Source organism: Schistocerca serialis, chromosome 4 (assembly GCF_023864345.2).
Source record: "Schistocerca serialis cubense isolate TAMUIC-IGC-003099 chromosome 4, iqSchSeri2.2, whole genome shotgun sequence".
NCBI lineage: Eukaryota > Metazoa > Arthropoda > Insecta > Orthoptera > Acrididae > Schistocerca > Schistocerca serialis.
The window spans coordinates 127,912,027-127,935,295 of NC_064641.1; the positions used below are offsets into that span (position 1 = coordinate 127,912,027).

General features: G+C 43.2%; 1 protein-coding gene across 4 annotated transcripts in view; it reads right to left on the reverse strand.

The window, feature by feature from the left end:
- LOC126473699 (MTOR-associated protein MEAK7) overlaps nt 1-21,429 on the reverse strand; it is a 51,500-nt gene extending 30,071 nt beyond the window's left edge. The window contains exon 1 of one of the 4 annotated variants that reach the window (XR_007586516.1): nt 21,185-21,429. Coding sequence is in view for 2 of the 4 variants with exons in the window: in XM_050100937.1 (XP_049956894.1) it covers nt 21,185-21,316 (132 nt within the window). In the remaining 2 variants the exon portion in view is untranslated. The remainder of the gene's footprint in view (nt 1-21,184) is intronic. The other 3 variants (XR_007586517.1, XM_050100937.1, XM_050100938.1) reach the window with 3 other exon arrangements.
- Nucleotides 21,430-23,269: the final 1,840 nt, after the last annotated feature.

Here is a 23,269-nt window from a genome sequence, read left to right on the forward strand (position 1 = left end):
TTGCACATAAAAATTGCACTCAACAGCACAAAAATAAAATATGCATAACCGACATTCACTGCTGAGATCTACATTGTCCTTTACCACCACTCAAAACGTCTCTGATGTTAACTAACACTAAATATTTTATTAGAGAAACAGCAAGGTGCCCACCATTGTCCTAAAATTCCTCCTCTAAATGTTACTCTTGTTCATCTGCAGAATAGTGATCACTGGCCACTGTAAAATCATTATCACTGACATTTTTATCTATTCACCAACTAACACCATCATCACACTTAAGATCATTTAAATTCTCACGTTCCTGCAAACACATTTATGCTATACTAAGGAAATAGTACATAGTTCACGAGATGCAGTCTAGGAGACCCCCCAACACGTCAATAATACATGCCAACAACAAACAAAAAAGGTGATAATGAAATGGACAGTAAAATGTTATAGAGTTGGCAATTTAAGGAGTGTAGGTAGTGTAAAGAAGCACTCTGCCAGAATTTACTTTAGAGAGTGAGTGCAAAAATACCCATGCATTCTGAGATCCTACACCTTAATTGAGGGCTAAGAATACCTCAATATGGCAATCTGCGGTAGTAGCATTCACCTATTCAATCAATAGGGATCTTTTACTCATTTTCTCTAAAGCTGTTCCTTTCCTGAAGTTGTCTTTGGGGTGTGGAAGAAAAATAAAATGGGTCTTGTTGCCATGAATTATTGAATGACTATCACTTCTAGAACACACAAAATATTGTATGTGTTATTTCTCCCATTTCTCCTTGGCTGATACTTGCCCCAGGCATGTCCAGGTGTGTGAATACTATGGTTTTGTTGGCCTCTGCAATAAATCTTATGTTATCTGGCATGACAGACAAATCATTACAGCCAATATTTTGGGAAACACTGAGCCTTTTCACTGCAAATCTTCAGCCCTGGTGCCACTCAAAATCTCTCAAAGAAGCAATGTTTAATCAGCATTGCCAGAAAATGCTCTTTAAGCACCTCCAAAGTTAACATTAAAATATTTGAGTACTGCTCAGGCTCCAGTTCGACAAACCTAGGATTCCTTAGACTGGACTCCAGCCAATGCTGAGAACCAAGTGCCTCAGACATTAAGTACCACCCAAGGGCACACAATTTAGAAACATTATTAATGCATCAAACATTATCTTCATGTGCTCCCTGACTACTACAGAGATAAAAAAGATGTAAACCAGCAAAGAAGTAAAATCCACAGAAATTCCATCCTTAAATCTGACAGACTGACCATGAAATCTCTTATTGAGAAAATTTGGTATAAAAAGAAGAAACCTAAAGACTGAAAGGAAGTAACTACTTGGAAAGCAGTAACAAAGGCAGTATAAGCAACTCCAACAGTTAAGCAATGTGTCATTTTCACTAACAGTATCAATGAAACTTGTCTTCAATTAAATAATATGACACTCTGAAGCAGAAGCTGCACAAAGGACAAGAACATTTCCAGGGAAATATCACTTGTCAGCATCCCTGATGTCACCTTAGAATAAAGCATGTGATGGTAAAGTTCTTTGCATGTGGCCTATACAGACTTCCTAGAAGCAATCTATGCTCTGAATCCATATTTCATACTAAATACACAAATGAAATTGATGCTTTATTTAGATATGTTATGCCACCAGTTACATTTTGAATTTGATGTGATTTACGGTACTTACTTAGTTTTCAAACCCATAAATTTAGACAACATTGTCTGTGGAGCACAGCAATCTGATGCTAACTTTGATTAAAACAACAGTCAAGATTGCAATAATGTTTATTTATTATGACTGGTTTCGGCTTATGTTAATGCCATCCTCAGATTTGTAGGGTCCCTTTGGCTGGTGCTGGCAGCTCCTCATTTTTCACATGACACAGTGAATGGTCATGACATCACATGAACAACTGACGAATTGTCAGAACCACCCATAGGGGGGCCAAAAAATCTGAGTACGGCTTTAACATAAGCCAAAACCATTCATAATAAATAAATGTTATTGTGATCTCAACTTATTTCAATAAATTTTCAAGCCCATGCTCATCATCAGATGAAGGTATTACAGGAACATTATTTTCTGGACCATGTGCAGCTCGAGACTAGGGTCGTAATGATTGAACTGTACTTCAGTATCCATGACAAACTAATTTTGATGGCTGAAATGCAATCACCATCTAGCTGCACACGGCCCAGAAAATAATTTTCCTGTATTCATCTGATGACAAGCCTACAGTGGCTCGAAACCTACTTAATTAATGGAACAATAAATCTTATTAAACTCAAAATGCAACTGACTGCATATCATAAATAAATAAACCCGCAACAGCTGCAGTTCATCATCCACTGCAACTATAATGAATTTTCACTGAAGAAATATGTCTTCTTAACAAAGGTAATCAATGTTAGAATATCTGAAGGGGTTAATAGGACCACTGTCATACTTTTTTGTTCAAGTCATCCTCAATGTTTTTACCTTGTTCATGAAATCGTATGACATTTCCTAACTTTTTTCCTCTTTACAATACCGTGTTAGGATTTACAAAATATTTATGTTTTCTTGGACATTTCATTTGATATACTTGATATACCTAGAATGGCTGAAAGGGTCAATTTGGCACTGCTGTAATTTTTATTCTGAATACATGTAAATAAACCAACAATGCAGCATTAACAATCACGCAGAATCCTTGCGGCTCATGATTTCACCTCTGTACATGCACATTCCAATCTGCCACTTTATATTGTGTCATTCAGGTAATATTCTTTGTCAATTAAAGACTTTTCCAAACATGTCTTGTCTGTGTGGACTTTCTGATGTAAAGTTTCTTCATCCCCAAGACAGTTCAAACATGAATTGGAAACTGACTTCAATGATGAAGAGGATTTTTTACCAGAGACAAATGAAGAAATTGTGAACAAGGAAGGATTTGTGGAGGAGGATTCAAATACTAATCTACATCAATCCTCACCACCTCTGTCACAGCAGGCCCAGTTGTTTGCCTTCACAAAGATGGTCACTAGGGATTGAAGTGAGTGGGAGATTGCCAATTTTTCATTATCTGGAAGGTGGTCATCCTGTGAACATTATGAAGGAGAGAAGAGGAACCACTATTTATGTTTGCCAATGAATAGATGACTGTCATCAGTGTTTTTCCATTTCATTTTTGACTAAGCATTGCAACATCTCATGAAGAAACACAAAGAGTCATATTCTCAAAGTACTAAAACACAAAGATTGGGCCATGTCACTTTCATAACTGGAAAAATTGATAGCTATCATATATAAATGGACTGTCATTTGTGCAAAAGGTGTGTCCGAGGATGACCTTTGGCCATCTTGAGAGCCTACTTGCATTAGGACATTATGCTAAAGACAGATCTCATGTGTAGCTAAGGACAGATCTCTTGTGTCGCACAATATGGAGCATATAATCTGTTTTGATGAAAAATCAACCCAAGCTGAATGAATACTTACCAGCCAACAAATTCGCTGGTTTCTGACCACCCAGGAGGAAATGTAAAAATAGATGAGCAATTATTATCAAGCAAAACAAAATGCAGGTTTGCTCAATTCGTGCTCAGCAAACCTGCTCTAAAATTCTTGATTGCTGCCAGTGTAGTGACGAAGTATACATGTAATGCTTTCCCATCCCTTGGAAAAAGAGGACATGCATAGAGAGGAGCAACATTCAGCGTACGTCATCCTGCATCTCACGGAGAAATGTTTAAATTAAGACAAAAGTGCGATGACAGACAACTTCTTCACATCTCTTCAACTTGCTAAGAAGTTCAAAGGAAAGAAAACTTCACTAATTGCTACAATGAACAACATCCATTGTGAAATCACTGCTGAGTAAAGAAGTCAAATGCTGAAACACACTCCACCACCATCACACATCGGATGGCAACACGACTGCACAATGACCATATACCAAGGAAAGAAGAACCACAAATCATTGTTTTGAGTACACTGCATATGAAGGTAGAAAGAAGCAAAGAAGAAACATAAATCCACAACATTCACAATGCAACACAGTGTAGGGTCAACATGGGTGATAAAATGACCCTTAATATACAACAAAGTTGCATGTAGGACATGGCCGTTCCATCATCTTGGACATGGTTGCAAGAAGTGCATGCGTCATCTAAAAAATAGTGGTGAATGAGAAAACTGAAAGAAAGATTTCATAGTTCAGTTGGCAAATGAACTCAGGGGAATGAAAGAGCACAGAGGACAAAAGCAAGAGGATACGGCACCAAAATTATCCAGATAGCAGACATGAAAAAATTCAGCCTCTGCAAGGCCACAAGACCAGTGACAATTGTGTAAAGAACCACAAAGATGTGTGTGGAAAATGTGTGCATAAAACACAATTCATCTAGAAGATGCCAATGACTTGCATAAAAATTACAACAAAGCCATGTGTAGAATATATACAAGTACAATATGGAGCATATATTCTAAAAGTGTCCAGAAATCTCTACAAATAATCAATATATCAAAGTCTACCATTTAGAAAAATTGTTAGTATGAGCCGCACTAAGTCAGTAAGATTGTTCTGATGAAATAAGAAAGTTACGTATTAATTATTGTGTTAAGTAATTAATGTCATAACTCAAAAAAGGCAGGGATTAACATGCACTAAAATAGAACATTTTTTTAAGTCAAATACAAAAACATTTTATGTGGAGTCCAAGTGAGCCCTTTCCGTCATTTTAGGCATGTCAGAAACCATTTTAGTGTTAACAACTTACATGAAACAGTAAACCAGTAAACTCATTTGATTATGTTCGAAGTTTGTTTATGACTTATGACTGACACTGACACACACACACACACACACACACACACACACACACACAAACCTCAGAATATTCAACAATAATGACAAAAATGTCTTTCTCAATGTATACGAAGCATGGAAGGTCACAACAAGAGTCAATCTCGCAGGGCCCAATGTGACCTCAAATAGACGAGGCAAAAATACTGAAGCAAAATCAATCATTTAAAAAAATATACTGAGGGGGAAAAAAACACATGCTGCTGCTGACAATAGGATGCTAAAATTTACTGTAGCAGAGTGAAGAAAGCATGGAAGATCAAAAAACACCTCACAACGAATCATCGAAGTGGAACTAAATGAAGGGAATACTTGATCAGTGATTTTTAGTAAAAAGGATGACACAGATTTTATAAATAACAAGGATGATGATGGAGCTATCTCAAGTCAGTCTGACAAATCTGAAATCCATTTCCCTTGAATGTTGACCACAGTGTCACCTTACTTGCTAGAAAAAAGTATTAGTACCATTTGTGTTTTGTCATCAACCCCAAGGCTGGTTTGATGCAAAAAATTATAATTCTGCATCAGTTACAAGTTTTCATTTCCTCCTCGCCATTGTCCACCACCACCAATTTCACATCACAGTACTCACAACACAGTCCATAAGGGACATACTTATTTTCTCCATAACTGTAAGCTGGTATGCCACTAAAATTGTTTCCTTTCACCAACCCTTCAACTACAGTTTCCAGCAATGATATTTTGGAATGTATGTCCAACCATTTTGTCTTCAATTCACTACAATCTTTAATGGACAACTTTTCTGACTGAAGGATTTTTCCATCCCTTATTCATCATTACAGCAGGTCTTCAACTATCTCATATAATATCACATTTTGAAGAATTCAAGTCATTTCAGTCCATCTTGCCATTGTCCAAGTTTTGCAGCCATAAACTACTGTTTTCCAAAACAACTTTTCATCTATCTCTCTAGTGTCAAGGTATTTTTTAATTGTGATGATCTATTTCTATAAAGATAAACCTGTATCAACCCTATACTTTGAACATGCATAATCGAACAGTGTGGACACGATTGCTTCCACGGCCAGCCTGGAGGTTGTCTGGACAGATGGTACAACAAGCACTGTGTCATGTGCACAATAGCCCAATAAGCTCAGTAGGCTGGGCCTTCAGCCTCACTTATGTTTACTTACTGCATGCTCACTTACAGGACTGCATATTGATGTGTGTTATAGTTATGAGACTGTACCATTCTATACTTCATTCGTTGTGGTGAATCTCTTCATGTGGAAGCTGAAAAAAACTTGGTTAGTGTTACTTCTGTACAATGTTACAAAATACTTGGCAATTAGGATGTGTTCTACTCCACACGTTTTGTTTCTTGGTCCAACATACATCCAACAAGTCAGTGGAAGAAATTTTTCAATCTATTGCTGAACAACAGCAAGCTATCACCAATAAGCAAGCTCTCTCTGTGGTGCCAAAGAATTTGGCAGCCTTGTTGACGTTCCAGATTCCACTGCAGTTGATACAACCTCCACTGTTTCCTCCGTATGATATTCTGCGGCAGACAGACTGTGATGCATATGGAAAACACCTCCGGCAACATTTTCAAGCTTTAGGAGTCACCGACTGCATCTTGTGTGTAAGGCTTTATCTTTGCCATTGATTTCTCCTCATGTTTATCACCTTTTGTGTCAGCTAGCTCCTCTTCAGGAACCTGCCAGTCTCTCTTTTGATGAAATGTATGAGTTGGTCACTCATTATCATTGCAAACACACTCGTGTTATTGCTGATCACGCTGAGTTTTACCATTGTCAGATTAGGCCACAACAGTCATATAGAACGGGCAGTGGAACTCCATGGGCTTAGCTGTCATTGCTAGGTTGTTACTAAGGCCCAAAGAGACTCATATGCTGATTCAATGGTTCGTGAAACTATCATAAGCCTGGCCCCTGATAGGGAAGTTTGTGAATGTGCTTTACAATTTGTAAATCCCTCATTCACAGATATTCTGAACTTTGCTCAGTCATTTGAAGTATCTAGGGTGGCAGGAAATAGAGTAGAAGCATAGTGATAGGTAACCAGTGTTGCTCCCTAGGCTGCCATCTGTAAGCTCACGGGGGAGAGGGGGAGGGAGATTATGTTGCTGCCAGGCAACTGCGGCCTCCACACCACATGGTTGGTTCTACATCTACATCTACATTTATACTCTGCAAGCCACCCAATGGTGTGTCATGGAGGGCACTTTACGTGCCACTGCCATTCCTGTTCCAGTCGCATATGGTTCGTGGGAAGAGCGACTGCCGGAAAGCCTCCATGCGCGCTGGAATCTCTCCAGTTTTACATTCGTTATCTCCTCGGGAGGTATAAGTAGGGGGAAACAATGTATTCGATACCTCATCAACTAAATCAGCCGATGAGGCGTTGTCAGATAAAATTAGCGGCAACAAGTCTGGTAACAGAAGATTTCGTTGCAGGGCAGTCAAAGTGGGGCAGTGCACCAGAATGTGGGCCACTGTCAACCAGGAACTGCATCAACACTGAGGCGGTGCAGAATGTAACTGTGGGTTGCCCAAGCATGGCCAATGCGGAGACGGCAGAGAACCACAGAGTCCCTGAGAGAGGCTTGCATGGAGGACTGCCACACATTCGCAGTCTCCTTAATGGCACACACTTTGTTGTTCGTCCTGAGACTATGCCATTCCTTCTCCCAAAGCCGAAAAACCTGGCGGCGTGAAAACGAACGCAGGAATGCTGATCTTCATAAGTGGTTTCCATGTAGCCTGTTTGGCCACCATGTAAGCAAGTTCATTGTGTGGGATTCCGATGTGTCCTGGGGTCCACACAAACACCACAGAACGACCAGATGATTCCAGGGAATACATGGACTCCTGGATGGTTGATACCAAAGGATGATGAGGGTAGCACTGGTCGATAGCTTGTAGGCTGCTCAAGGAGTCAGTACACAGAAGAAACGACTCCCAAGGGCATGAACAGATGTGCTCAAGAGCACGAGATACAGCCACCAGCTCTGCAGTGAAAACACTGCAGCCATCAGGCAACAAATGCTGTTCAATATGTCCTCCATGGACAGATGCGAAGCCGACATGACCATCAGCCATTGAGTCGTCAGTGTAAACCACTTCACGACCTCGGTACATGTCAAGAATTGAGAGGAAGTGACAGCAGAGAGCCGTGGGGTGAACTGAGTTCTTTGGGCCATGTGAAAGGTCCAGGCAAAACTGTGGCCTAGGTGTACACCATGGAAGTGTATGCGAATGAACCTTGAGTATAGGTGGTAAAGGCAAAGACTCCAGTTCAGATAGAAGGGATCGGTCATGGACTGCAATTATAAGCCTTGACCTGGGATGCCGATGAGGGGAATGAACCGCAGTGGGTGGGAAAAGGAGATGGTAATTTCGATGTGCAGGAGAACGACGTGTGTAACATAACTGGCAAGCAGTTGCGCACGTCTGACCTGCAAAAAAGGGACTCCGGCCTCTGCCAGGACGCTGGTCACCTGACTTGTCCTAAAATCTCCCATCGCTAGGTGAACGCCACAGTGGTGCACTGGGCTGAGTAAACGCAATGCTGAGGGCATTGCCGAACCATAAACCAGACTCCCATAATCAAGGCGGAACTGAACAAGGGCTCTGTAGAGCTGCAGCAGCGTACAGCAATCCGCACCCCAGTTGGTGTTGCTCAGGCAGTGGAGGGCATTGAGGTGCTGCCAGCACTTCCACTTAAGCTGACGAAGGTGAGGGAGCCAAGTCTATCGAGTGTCGAAAACCGGTCCTAAAAATCGATATGTCTCCACTACAGTGAGGGATTCGACAGTAAGGTGAAGTTCTGGTTCCGAATGAATGGTACCACAGAAGTACATAACACGTGACATTGCAGCCGAAAACTGAAAACCGTGAGCTAGAGCCCACAACTGTGCCTTGTAGGATGGCTCCCTGTAGGTGACGCTCAGCAACACTAGTACTGAGGACCAGCATGAAATGCAGAAGTCATCTGCATATAGAGAGGGTAAGACAGACGTTCCTACAGCTGTTGCTAGACCATTAATGGCCACTAAAAATAGAGATACACTCAATACAGAACCCTGCAGGACCCCATTCTCCTGGATATGGAAGGGAACTATGGGAGGCACCAACTGGAGACATGGAAAGTACGAAGCGACGGGAAATTGTGGATAAAAATTGCCGGCAGGCCTCAGAGACCCCACTTGTATAATGTGACGAGGATATGATTTCTCCAGGTCATGTCATACACTTTTTGTAAATAACAAAAGACGGCAATAAGGTGTTGGCATCTGGAAGAGGCTGTTCAGAAGGCATACTCAAGGGACACAAGATTATCAGTGGTAGAGCGACCCAGGCAGAAACTGCCCTGGCACGGAGCCAGTAAGCCACATCACTCCAGGACCCAACACAACCGCTGACACAACATACGTTCCAGCAGCTTACAAAGAAAGTTGGTGAGGCTGATGGGCCAATAGCTATCCACATCAACTGGGTTTTTGGCAGGTTGGAGCACTGGTATGGTGCTCTCCCACCAGTGAGACGGAAAGACACCATCACACCACATTCGGTTGAAGATCACGAGGAGATGTCACTTGTAGTCAGACAAGGTATGTTTGATCATCTAACTGTGGATCTGATTTGGCCCAGGAGCTGGGTTGGGGCAATGTGCAAGGGCATTGAGGAGCTCCCACTCTGTGAATGAGGCATTATAAGGTTCACTGTGGCTTGTAGTGAACGTGAGGACTCTCCCTGCCATCTGCTGTTTCAGAGTGCGAAAGGCTGGGGGATAATTCTCCAATGCAAAGGCATAAGCATGGTGCTGAACAAAGCGTGCGGCAATCGCGTTTGCGTCGGTAGATAACACACCATTTATGTTAACACTGGGAACACCAGTTGGGGTGTGGTACCCAAAAACTTGTTTGATCTGTGGGAATGTGACGGGTGTCAAAAACCAGTCCTTAAAATCGATATGTCTCCACTACAGTGAGGGGATCATCAGTAAGGTGAAGTTCTGGTTCCGGACAAACGAAACGACACTGGCAAAAGTGCATAACACATGACTTTGCAGCCGAAAACTGGAAAACGTGGGCTAGAGCCCATGACTGCGCCTTATGGATGGCTCCCTGTAGGCACCACTCAGCAACACCAGTACTTGTGGAGCAGCACGAAATGCAGAAGTCATCTGCATACATAGGTGAGACAGATGGGATCTACAGCTGCTGCTAGACCATTAATGGCCACTAAAAACAGATATTCACTCAATATGGATCCCTGCGGGACCCCATTGTCCTGCATATGGGAGGGAACTATGGGAGGCACAAACTTGGACACGGAAAGTACGAAGTGACAGGAAATTGTGGATAAAAATCGGGAGTGGGCCTCAGAGACCCTACTTGTATAATGTGACAAGGATATGATATCTTCAGGTGGTGTGATACGCTTTTCGTATATCAAAAAAGACGGTAACCAGGTGTTGGCGCCTGGAAAAGGCTGTTCGGATGGCTGACTTGAGGGACACAAGATTATCAGTGGTATGGCGACCCTGGCGGAAGCCGTCCTGACATGGAGCCAGTAGGCCACATGACTCCAGGACCCTACCCATCTTGACACACCATACATTCCAGCAGCTTACAAAGAACATTGGTCAGGCTGATGGGCTGATAGCTATCCACATCAAGTGGGTTTTTATCGGGTTTAAGCACTGGAATGATGGTGCTCTCCCACCACTGTGATGGAAAGACACCTTCACGCCAGATTCTGTTGAAGATGATGAGGAGATGTCGCTTGTAGTCAGATGAGAGATTTTTAATCATCTGACTGTGGATCTGATCTGGCCCACGAGCTGTTTCGGGGCAATGTGCAAGGGTACTGAGGAGCTTCCACTCTCTAAATGGGGCATTATAGGGTTCACTGTGGCGTGTAGCGAACAAGAGGACCTTCCTTTCCATCCGCCATTTGAGGGTGCAAAAGGCTAGGGGGTAGTTCTCCAACACAGGTGCTCATGCAAGGTGCTCATGCAAGGTGCTCAGCAATTGCAATTGCATTTGCATCTGTAGATAATGTGTGACTGATGTTAAAGCGAGGGACACCTGTTGGGGTCTGGTATGTGAAAACACGTTTGATCCTTGCCCAGACTTGGGAAGGTGACGTATGGCACCCAATGGTTGAGACTTATTTCTCCCAACACTCCTGCTTCCATCTTTTGATAAGCTGGCGAATGCGGGGACTGAGCCACTTAAAGGCTACGAGGTGCTCCAGGGAAGGGTGCCACTTATGCCACTGTAGAGCTCGCCAACGCCCCTTAATTGCCTCAGTGACTTCCGGCGACCACCAAGGGACTGCCTTTTGCTGGGGGCAAAGTAAAGAGTGAGGGATCGCAATTTCCGCCGCAGTAATGATTGTTGTAATCACCTGCTCAACCATCACATCGATGTTACCATGTGGGGGAGAGTCAACGGTGACCACAGAAATGAAAGTTTCCCCAGTCTCCCTTGTTTAAAGCCAATATGGACAGGCGTCCATGGGCCTGATGCCGGGGCAGTGACAGGAAGATGGGGAAGGGGTCACTACCACAGGTCATCATGTGATCTCCAGTGGATAGATGGGAGAAGCCCTGGGCTGCAAATGGATAAATCAATGGCCGAGTAATGGCCCCGGTATTTAAGAGGCAGAGGTCGAACTGAGACAGTGCTCCCAAGGCAGGCGGTGCTGGAGCAACAGGGAGAGAAGTATCCCCACCTCCCCCCACCATCAAGGGGGCAGGTGTAGCCTTCTGGCCCTGAGGGCCAACTGGAATTTGCTGAACTGATGGGGCTACAACTATTCTCGTAGCATGGTGTATGAGAAGGTCATAGCCACAGGATGTAGGCGCTCATATTGTCTCTTAGCCTAAGTGTAGGTCAGTTGGTCCAGGGTCATGTATTCCATGATTTTCCTGTCTTTCTTTAAAGTCCTGCAGTCTGGCAAGCAAGGTGAATGATGCTCTCTGCAGCTGACACAGATGAGAGGTGGGGTACATGTATTATTGGGATGTGATTGACGTCCACAATCTCGACATGTGACGCTGGAAGTACAGCGAGAAGACATATGGCCGAACTTCCAGCATTTAAAGCACTGCATTGGGGGAGAGATATATGGCATGACATCACAGCAGTAGACCATCACCTTGACCTTGTCAGGTAAGGTGTCACCCTTGAAGACCAAGATGAAGGCACCGGTAGCAACCTGATTATGCCTTGGACCCAATGGACGCACAGCTCGTTGTCAGACTGCAAAAGTAGGTCCCAGTGGAAGATATTACCCTGGACCATATTTAAACTCTTAAGAAACATCTCCCCATTTGTTACAAGTGATTAAAGTCCCTGACTGGGCAGAAGATGCTGTTTTTATCAAGACTGACCCTTATCATGCTTTGGACAAGCCCTCCACCTCCCCAAACTTGTCCTCTAAATGCTCTACATAAACTGTGGCTTCATCGAAACAAAGGAGTCCCCATCAGTTCTTGTACATACGAGGTACAGAGGATCGCTGCCATCCTTAGCCTGGCATTTCTTCCATGGTGTGACCAGGGAGGGGAACGATTTAGGATCATACTTCCTTGCATTGTACTGTGACTTGGAACGCATGGTGACTGCTGGTGTTTGATCACCAGCAAGTGATGACATGGTACGCTTCATTGCGCATCAACTGCCCTGATATCACCCCCTCTGACCAGGGGTCCTCCCCATGGGTGCCACCCAGCCACAGCAAAGGCCACCTGGCAGGATGGCCATTGCTGGGAGTCCTGATATCCCAGTGTGACTGGCATCTACTCCTTGGCATACATCGGGAGTTAATGGCGCAGGCATCAGCAGAGCGAACCCAGTGTTGTTGGGGGCTACAACCAACATGGCGGCCCCACCACAATGGACTGGCTACCGTGCTGGATATGAGATTCAATGAAGTCCATGGCCATCGTCAGTGCAAAAAGCGACACTGCGTATAGCATGGTGGAAAACGCACCCTGGAAGGTGTCCTCGCCCAAGAGATGGAGAATGAGCTGGACTGCAGTGGGATGAGCAGAAAGTGTCCTCAAGATCTCAAGGCACGATGCACCATCAAAGGCGCCCTTCCCCAACTGGCTCGTTCTTTGGGAAAATTTTGGAAAATGGAGGTCAAACCCCACTGAGGAGCATCACAAATGCTGAAATGTGTGAGAATCCTTTTAGTCGCCTCTTACGACAGGCAGGAATGCCTTGGGCCTATTCTAATCCCCAGACCCACAAGGGGTGGAGTGGTGGTGTTGGGGCCACCAGAGGGTCTTGTTTCTTAGCAGACTACTACTTAGTTTGCTTGCTCTCTTGCTTCTCTTTAGGGGCTTCCTGGGAAGATTTCTCCAAAGCAGCTTCAGGCACGGAGGAAGAGCATGTAGCTCTTCGTCCAGCAGCTTTTGGCTCCTTGAGCCACTGGCGAGTGGAGACCTTGGCAGAGAAGGGCACAAGGGACCCCTTCTGCACGAGAGGAGCTGGACGAAGCTGTTGCTTCTCCGGCAGGGGAGAGGGGACCAATGTCCCCTGTGTTTGTGGTGGCCTTGCTCCCGAAGTAGGTGCTTTGGGGGCAAAAGAGGAAAATTTGCCCCCTACCACCAAGGGGCCGGATGTATTCAGGTGCCCTGCAGAGACCACTGTTCATGGCACAGGGTGAGGAACCACTGGACTTGGGACAGCGATGGTGACGTAGCTGCAGCAAATGTCGACGTCAACCAAAAGGGGTGTAATATTTCAAAATTACATTTAGCCTCTGTGTAAGTCAACCAGTTCAGGGTCTTGTACTCCAGGATTTTTTGCTCATTATGGAGTACTGGGCAGTCTGGTGAACAGGGGGATTGGTGCTCTCCACAGTTGATGCAAGTGGGAGGTGGTGTGCACATGGAGTATCTGGGTGCAGTGTACGTCCACAGTCTCGACATGTGGCATTGGCAGTGCAGGGGGAAGACATCACCGAACTTCCAGCACTTAAAGTGCTGCATAGGGGGAGGGATATATGGTTTAATGTCACAGCAGTAAACTATCACCTTGACCTTTTCTAGCAATGAATCACACTGGAAGGCCAAGATGATGGCACTGGTAGCAACCCTGTTGTCTTTGGGTCCTCTGTAAACGTGCCGGATGAAATGAACACCCCCCCCCCCCACCGTTCTAAACTGGTTCGGAGTTCATTGTCAGACTGCAAGAGGAGATCGCGATGGAAACAGGAATATCACCCAGCTTTTCACAGGTGAGTAATACTCAGGATTGGGCTGGGGATGCTGTCTGAATCAAGACTGCACCGTTTTGCATCTTTGACAGCGCTGTCACTTCTCCAAACTTATCCTCAAGGTGTCCAATGAAAAATTGAGGCTACAGACTAAAAACTGAGGCGAATATGGCTCTCTCCATTCTGTAGCCCTACATTCCTCCCATGGCATAGCAAGGGAGGGAAATGTTTTATGGCCATACCTGTCGGCATTGTATTCGATCTTGCCCTTCTTAGAGACTGCTAGTGCCGTACGGTCACCAGCAAGGGATGACTTAGTACGCGCAGGTCATCCGCCCTGAAGCCACCCACTCCAATCAGGGTCTCTCCCCATGGATGCCACCCACCCACAGCAAAGGCCAACTGGCATGATGGCCGTTGTCGGGAGTCCTGATGCCCCAGGAAGACAGGCATTTACTCCTCAGCATGGGGAGTTTACAGCTCAGGCATCAGCAGTGCGACCCCTGTGTTGTAGGAGCTTCCACCAAATGGGTAAATGATAGCCCCATAACGGACTGGCTGCCGTGCTGGATATTGGGAGCAGAGAAATCCAATATTGTTATGGGGGCAAAAGAGGACAGGAGACAATGGAAGAAGATGAAGATGACATACCCCAGAAAGTGTCCTCGCCCAAATAGTTGAATCACAGGTGGAGAAGCAAAGCCATGACAAGAGATTCTAGAGATAAAATCTACAGCCACTCTGGATAACTCATGCACCACGTAAGGCGTCCTTTCCCATATGGCCCGCACTTCTTTAGAATTTTGAAAGTGGCAGGTCAAATCATAGAATGGAACCTGAACTCATTGGGCCGAAAAGTGCGGGACTCCTTTCCATCGTCTCTTACGACAGGCAGGAAGACCTCGGGCCTATTCTAACCCATGGACCCGCAGGGGGAAAACTATGTGGGGCAGCACCGATGTAAGATGCAGCAGCAGTCAGTGTCACAACTGCAGGCCATGTGCCAAAAGCGTTGGGTGACTTGCTACCATTGTAAAAAAAGAAAAACGTACTTACTGTGACTATGTGCAATTCTCAGCCTCCTTCATCAGACACGAACACGAATGAGAACAGTGTTTTCCAAATGATGGTAGCCCCAAACTATATTGAAATGCATTTGGTGGGCAAGGTGTGAAAAATGCAACTGGACACAGACGCAGCAATGACTTTGTTAAATTCTCAAACCTATGTGGAATTTTGAACACTGGCATGAACCCCTGTCTCTCGTTGGTTAGTAAGTTACAACAAATACCTATATTGGGGCAGTTTTCTACTTCCATAATGTGCAAAAAAGATGTGTGCCCTGTGACATTTCTAGTTATGGATGGCGACGCCAACACTGAAAGCTTATTTGGGTTAGATACCTTCAAAATTTTTGGGTTCTCTATTTCTGATGAAATGCATCTGGTGTCAGATCAAGTTTCATACCAACAACTGGACATACTACGTGCTCTGCTCAGAATATTCCTTCCTGTTTTTGGAAGATACAGGATGTGCTGCCAATTTCATGGCTCACGTCACAATGAAACTGAAAGCGCACCCGCATCGGCACTGTCCCCCTTGGCGCAGTCTACGCCTCCTCCAATTCCTGTGCCATCTTCGCTCTGGGTGCCTCCACTGCCAGGTGGAGAGTCAATGCTGGACCTACATCCAGCTCCGCAGCCCATCATCACTGCAATATTTCCTGCTGCTTGCACCCCACAGTGCGTACCCGGACATGGATACAGCACCATCGTCACCAGTGCTCCCTTCCAACCTCTTGCAGGGGAGTGGACAGTGCACCTGCTTGCACCATTTCAGACTATATTCTCCTGTTCCAGGCGTCATCACATACTGATGGAGACAGATATTTTCACAGTGAACTCTTTTCCCCAAGGTGGAAAGAGTGTTGTAACCCTACTGTGTGAGCACGCATAATCAAACAGTGTGTGATACAAGTGCCCCCACGGCCGGTCTCAAGAGGCCACCTTGCAGCCTGGACAGGCGGTGCAGCAAGCACTGTGACATGTGCACAGCTGCTTAATATAAGTCTTGTGTGCCGGGCCCTTGGGCTCACTTATGTTTACTTACTTATTGTATGCTCACCAACAAGACCGTATACTGATGTGTTCTATAGTTATGAGACTTTGTACCATTCTATACTTCATTCAGTGATACTGTGAATCTCTTCTTGTGGAAGCAAAATTAAACTTAGTTCACGTTACTGCTGATGTGTCTGTACAACATTACAAGAAAAAGTCCTCTCTCTTATGGAATCCTTGCTATTGTGGGTTTTTATCCTCCTCTTCTACATATGCCACATTCAAATTAGTAAAATTCATCCATCCCTTCAAGAATCTCTTATCCATGTTTAACATTTATATTCAGCGAGTCGTCCTGCTGTCCAGGCTATTACACTAGCTTTCCTTTCATTGGCAAGCAAATTACAGCCATCAGCTGGACTAATAATCAAGCACTAATTTTTAATAAAGTGAGGCTCAGTCCAGTCATTCTCTACATAAAAAATTATAACTAGCTCAAAACCAATTGGCTTTAATTAACAGACAGATGTAAATAATTTAAGTTCTTTCATTTTATAAGATACTTAAAATCACTACTGGGCATTAAAATAATACCAGGAAGGATTGCAAACAATGAAGTTTTACTTCAGAAGTCTGTGAAAAGTAAAGTAGGTAGAATCTACAGAATGTGAAATAAAATTTAGAGCATGTGTTTCTGATCGGCGAGAGATATGGAGAATGTGCTGGCCAGGGCAACTATTTAACAACATCTGTGTCAAAGCAGGTCAGGGGAACATGGGAAATATGTGGTCTTTACCTTGTTGAAAGAAGGTGTGATAGACACCTAAGACATGGCACTACCACTGGGTTACCACTACCAAATTCCTGGCTATGAAAACCAGATGAGTATGTATTGTGGACCTAAAGACACCTCACGCCATTGTACCAATTGCAGGGCCCATATGACAAGAAATGCAACTTGGCAATGTGTGTGCTCTTCTAAGCCTCCACACACTGGTACGTCCATCGTGTTGTTGTACACAGGATTGAGACTCATCTGAAAAGACGACACGGAGCCACAAACATGTCCAGTGTTGTCATTCTGCACACCTCGCCTTTGCGCATCTCTCGTGCTGTGTCATGGGAAGCCCCAACAGTGGTCACTGCTGACAGTCTGTTGCATTCCAGATGTAGCTCTGACAGTGGGGACACTTGCTTTCATACAAATAAGCCCATTTTGAGGTCTGATGTGGCTGTACAATCCTGCACAACTGTGCAATCAATATGACTATCCTGTTGGGCACGAGTCACTAGGTGCCGCCAAGACCCTGCACAGGGTTGAGGATAGTCCTCCTGAACCCATCAATTCTATATTTGGACAGCAGTTGTGGAATGCTGATTGATATCAGCAACAATATAGCGGAACGATAAACTGCAGTCTCGACACGTCACAACTCTACCGCTCTCAAAGTCTGACACTTGGTGGTAGGCATGTCTACCTCTCACACGAGCCACGCAATTATCTCTTCACAAACAAACAACTTTCAAATGCGACATCTGAAAGAGAAACTCACTGTACAATCTTTCCTTACATAGAATGTGTATGCCATCAATCTTGGCCTATCTACATTGTACAGTAGTGCTGAAATGCAAATAATTTGCATATCCAAACTTCTTGCCCACTTCAAGCCAGTTTGGTGTTTGTTGAATGCCACCCTTGTGGTGCTGCTATTTTAGTGGCCAGCAATGTAGTTGCATTTCGCTGAAAGTGGCATCTTTAATGCCAATTCTACCTACCTCAATATGTGTGAAGCTTGGCTAAAACCCATGGATAATAAGCTCATCTGTGAGAATAAAAAATGGCACCTCCAATGGCATTTCAGATAGCTTCCGAGTCCAACATACAGCTGTACTGGATACACAAGACAAGTGTCACAAAAGAGTCATGATGGTGATGAATGGCCTACATGCAAGCTCAAAAAATAGGACAAGAAAGGAGCTACATCCCATAAAGGGAAGAAAAAGATTTGTTGCAACATTTAAGCAAGCATTATAGTCTTGGACTACAGTTCTTGGAACTCAATGAAGGAAAGTTGCCACTTCTGGTGCTGTCAACGGAGGCGTCCGATCCCGCCCATCGGCTTTGACCCTTGACGTAAGAGTGTTGTGCTGTGTGACGTTATGACGGCGCAAAGTTTAGTTTATGAGTGTGTTGTATTTGTAGATGTCTTGTTGCAGTTGGTGGTGTCCTCTGGTGGTGTACTGGGTTCATTTGGGTGTTGGTGCTTGAAGTGTGCATTTATCGGTTGTGACTGTTATAAAATGGAAATTAGTTTCAGTGAGTTAAGAATTAAGTTTCCATTGTGTTTGTTATTGCAATGTCGTTTGATGTTATTGGTTTGCGGTAAGTCGTTTAATTCAACGTGGGCTTCTTTTGTTGGGTATGGATGTGGCTTCTATGTTTAATAGTGTGCGTCTGCAGGCTGAAATGGGGGGCGACATGTTGTCCGTCATTAAGTTTCTGCAACTTTTTGGGCTTGTGATGGAGATAGTGAAATGCGATGCATGCAAGCAGAATATGAGAGTTGGGGGTTAGTGTGTAGCGCCTGAACTTTCTTACGGTAAGCAGTCATTTTTTTGGGTCTATTGTTTCTCTGTTGTGATGTTTGGAGGGGTTTTCATGTGTTGTTGGGTTGGTGTTATTTACTGCACATGTTGGCGGTTGATGTTTTGGTTTCGGCACTTGTTGATTTATGTATTTTAGGGGGAAGTACTCTATTTCAATTTTTTTGGTATCGTCAGTTGTATTTGAGCTACATAGGTCATGGGAAGTGATCGATTGCAATTTGTCATTGCAGCTACGTGTGTTTTGGTATCGTGCGCTGTTGTTGACCTATATAGGTCAAGGGAAGTGTTCGATTCCAAAGTGTCTTCGTAGCTATGTGTGTTTTGGGATCATGAGCTGTTGTTCACCATATAGGTCAAGGGAAGTGTCCGATTGTAGTTGGTTTTTATTTTGTGGTATCGACAATTCCGGTTGAGCTACGTAGGTGAAGGAAAGTGACTGAGTGCTGTTGATATTGTAAGTGTAGCGGAATTTGGGAATTTTGTGGTGTTTTTATGTCGTCATTTTGTGTGGTTTGGGATTGTGGAGTGTCTCGGTATGTGTTTATATTTAGTTTGTCCCTACCCAAAAACCCCCAATTTCCCGCAATGGTCCTGTTAGTTTGATTATATTTTTGGAGGTGTGTGTGTGTGTTGGTTTTATATGTATTTTCGTTTTTGATGTCGTTTATGTAATGATGTCATAGATGCCGTATTGGAAACATCGAGAGTGGTCGTTTCCGCCATGTTGGTGACGTCATGGGTTAAAGCAGACGGATGGAATCGGAGACTTCTGTACTCCTCATCTTTCGATATAACAGTCACTGACTCATTGTCCAATGTTTCACATACTGTAATGTAAAGGATGGTGCATCATGCCTCCTTAACCATCATTTTAGTCTTAACTGAAATGATACTACCCGTATCAAATAAGTTGCCAAGCATTCAATGCACTGGAGAGGCCGATTTAGACAAAGGCACCTTGGGCATTATGTATCAAGGGTATTCCACACCGAGAAAAATGTGCCTGTAGCCTGCATTATATGATGCTTGTTAACGGGAATGGCGCAAAACTGCACATCTAAGCACTGGTGGATTATAGCACAAAACCTGTAGATTACAAGAAGTATATAAATACAGATTATGAGAAGAGTCATCATGGGCACAAGTTGTAAATCACTCATGGCTTAAACTTCTTTATTATTATTTATCATGTACGCATCTCTACAGTAATATCACAACTTGTAACTGCAGTTGAGGTTAGTACAAACCATATTAATGAAAAAACATTTCACAGCCACTCATTCTTTCTTATTTTTATAAACTAGCCTCTAGCATGTTGCTTTGAATGCATATGCATTACACACGTATTGTACACATTTCCTCCTCCTTCATCTCTGCCCACTCCTCTTCATGCCCCCTCACTTGGTATACTTGGCTATGGGATACCACCCATCTTCTTTGACTCAAGACTTAGTTGTGCTGTGCCATGAAGTGTTGCGGTATGTCAGAGAGACCATGGTGTGTTTGTTTTGGAGTGGAAGTGAAATGTTGAGTAGAGGGTGCACTGGATGAAGAGGTTGCTTGCTCTAGCAGTTTAATTATGTGGTGACAATGTGTTTGGGGGGTACGTTATTGTGTCATTTAGTGTGCAACAGTTGTCATAATGTGGAGTGTACAAAATTACGTGGTGACGCAATAGAATATATCGTGCAGAATTTGTCTTGTAAAACAGAATATGTCATAAAATTTAGGCTGTATTCTTAGGTGCCTGTGTAACCACTGAGTGAGTGAATCAATGTTTTAATTAAATCATGGAAGAAGTAGGTGGAGCAATGTTTATTAATATACTGAATGTGCTGCTCTATTAATGATAAACATTCCTCCATCTACCGCCTGCCATGATTTGATTAAAAAAATATTGATCCTAGTATGATGTTTCGAAAACTATTTTCTCGTGGGTTCTGCTGAATCATTATTCATCATATTCACATCCCTTTATTCAGTATGCGTAGTGTCTGGCCTTTGAGGCAATCATGTTACATTTGTACAGTCATCTGACTGCTTATACAACCTTGATATTCTGTATAATACTGGACATTCCCAATAGTAAAGCTCACAAAGACTATGGCAACAGACTAATGAAATTACAATTTGCGCAGCATCTCTCAATACATATTTAAGTATGATAATCTACAGCGCAACCACTGGTGTATAGATTAAACTACTTCTCGTAAAAACGATTTACTTTTTCATACAAGTAAAATATGATTTCCATCTCTTAACGCCACTCAGTGAAATAAAGACTGTATATACACGGCCGATTTTGAAGGCATTGTCCCTATTATTTGTATTTTAATGGTAGGAAACAAAACTGTCACTATGGCTTTCGATGCACAACGCGTTTTTAATATATTGATGGTAACCTGCAATTACCCTATTGTTTTGTGATACAGTGAAGCATACCTTTAAGTCTTCTCTATTTGCATGTTTCTTTCCTTTACAAATAGTCTTAAAATAAGACAGAAGGGCTTTTTCTTCATCATTAGCAAGACTCCTGTGCGAATTAATATTTGTCTTGCTTGATTGCTGACCCATTTTACCCGGTGTACTTTATTTAACAATTTCCACTAGCAATCCCAAACATCCATCTGCTATATTTGTCCCTCACTCCTGTCTAGTGGTGGGCAGGAAATCGCGTATGTTAGAAATCACAGTGACTGAGAAGTCGCAGATATCACAATAACAACTTTACAGAATCTAACTGCGATTTCAGTCACAGTTAGCAGCCGCAAGTAGTATTTCTGATTTCATATTCAAATACGTGAGCCATCCATTGGTCGAATTTAGCACTGCTTTCTGCGATTTCAGTGACAAGTCGCAACTAAGAGTCGCAAGTAGCAACTAAAAAGCGCGGTTAACAGTGGCATCTGTTGGCCACAGTTTGTACTACGCTTGTCTCTGCGATTCGCAGTCGAGTCCAACTCTTAGACCATAGATACTAATAGACTGGGCAAGCAGTGCAGCGGCTATACATCCGGCGTGGCTGCAACATAGAATCACGTGACTGTTGGCAGAACGCCAGTTCAAGGCAGCATTCTGATTCCTGATTTCACTTCCAGTATTTCTCAGTGGATTTCCTGCTAACTTCACCACATTAAATGTAGCTTATGTAAACACAGCTAGAAGTGATAAATTATTGCGTCACCACTGTAAAAATTTAGTTTTACAGCCATTACTTCACAAAGAACTTTGTGAACTGCTGAAACACTTTCGTTGTCGGCAATATATTCGCCGCGAATATTTCAGTGTTACCAATTATGAGATGCATTCTCTACTAACAATACGCGTTATGCACTGCATAAAATGTAAATATTGCGTGTGTGTGTTTTAGTGCCTTGGTTGTAGAAAGTGTTATAGACTTCATAAAACGGCATAAACAACGAAACCTGTAACGTAAACACACGTGTTCACATCGAATGTAACGAACTCAATTGTGTCGTTCACCCACAGAACGTAAAGCAGTTTCATTTGAAAGCTCTTTTTTGGTTTAAACAGTTTGTTTCGTAGATGTATCAAATAAGATAGCTACAAAATCAGTACCTACTTACATGAATACTTGTTCCGCAGATCATGAATACGATACTTCACAATGATGTGTCAGTTTAATGAAAGGTAGACCTATCATTACATGACAATTCTTCCAGTCACTTATTTATACCTAAAAAATCGTCTACTGAGTAGGAGCTGTCATTCACAGATTCTTTTAGTTTGATTTTAAATGCTGGTTGGCTATCTGTCAGGCTTTTAATGCTTTTTGGTAAATGACCAAAGATTTTTGTAGCAGCATATTATTTATCCCATACATTATAGCTTATTATCTGGAAACTAACATAGGCCATACAACTACCTTTTTGCAAATGGTATTCAGTATTTGTTTCTGATATTCGTATGTTTTGTAACTGGGAAGTACAAAATAAAACTAAACCCTGATGAGAAATCAAACCCCTAACTTGTTTTTACAAATTGTTCTTTAAAATAATACCAGCATAATTCACCTCTTTTTGTACCAAAGTCAGATTTAATCCAGGATACTAAAAATCATCCTTTCTTCTTATGTAGTAGCAATGCACATTGCCATTGATTTTGGAGTGGGAAGGGTTATTGGTAATAAATCTCTCTCTCTCTCTCTCACGCACACGCACACACACATATATATATATATATATATATATATATATATATATGTGTGTGTGTGTGTGTGTGTGTGTGTGCGCGGATGGATATGTGTGTGTGTATGCGAGTGTATACCTGTCCTCCTTTCCCCCCTAAGGTAAGTCTTTCCGCTCCCGGGATTGGAATGACCCCTTACCCTCTCCCTTAAAACCCACATCCTTTCGTCTTTTCCTCTATTTCCCTCTTTCGTGACGAAGCAACAGTTTGTTGTGAAAGCTTGAATTTTGTGTGTATGTTTGTGTGTCTATCGACATGCCAGCGCTTTCGTCTGGTAAGTCACATCATCTTTGTTTATATATATATATTCTTCAAAGT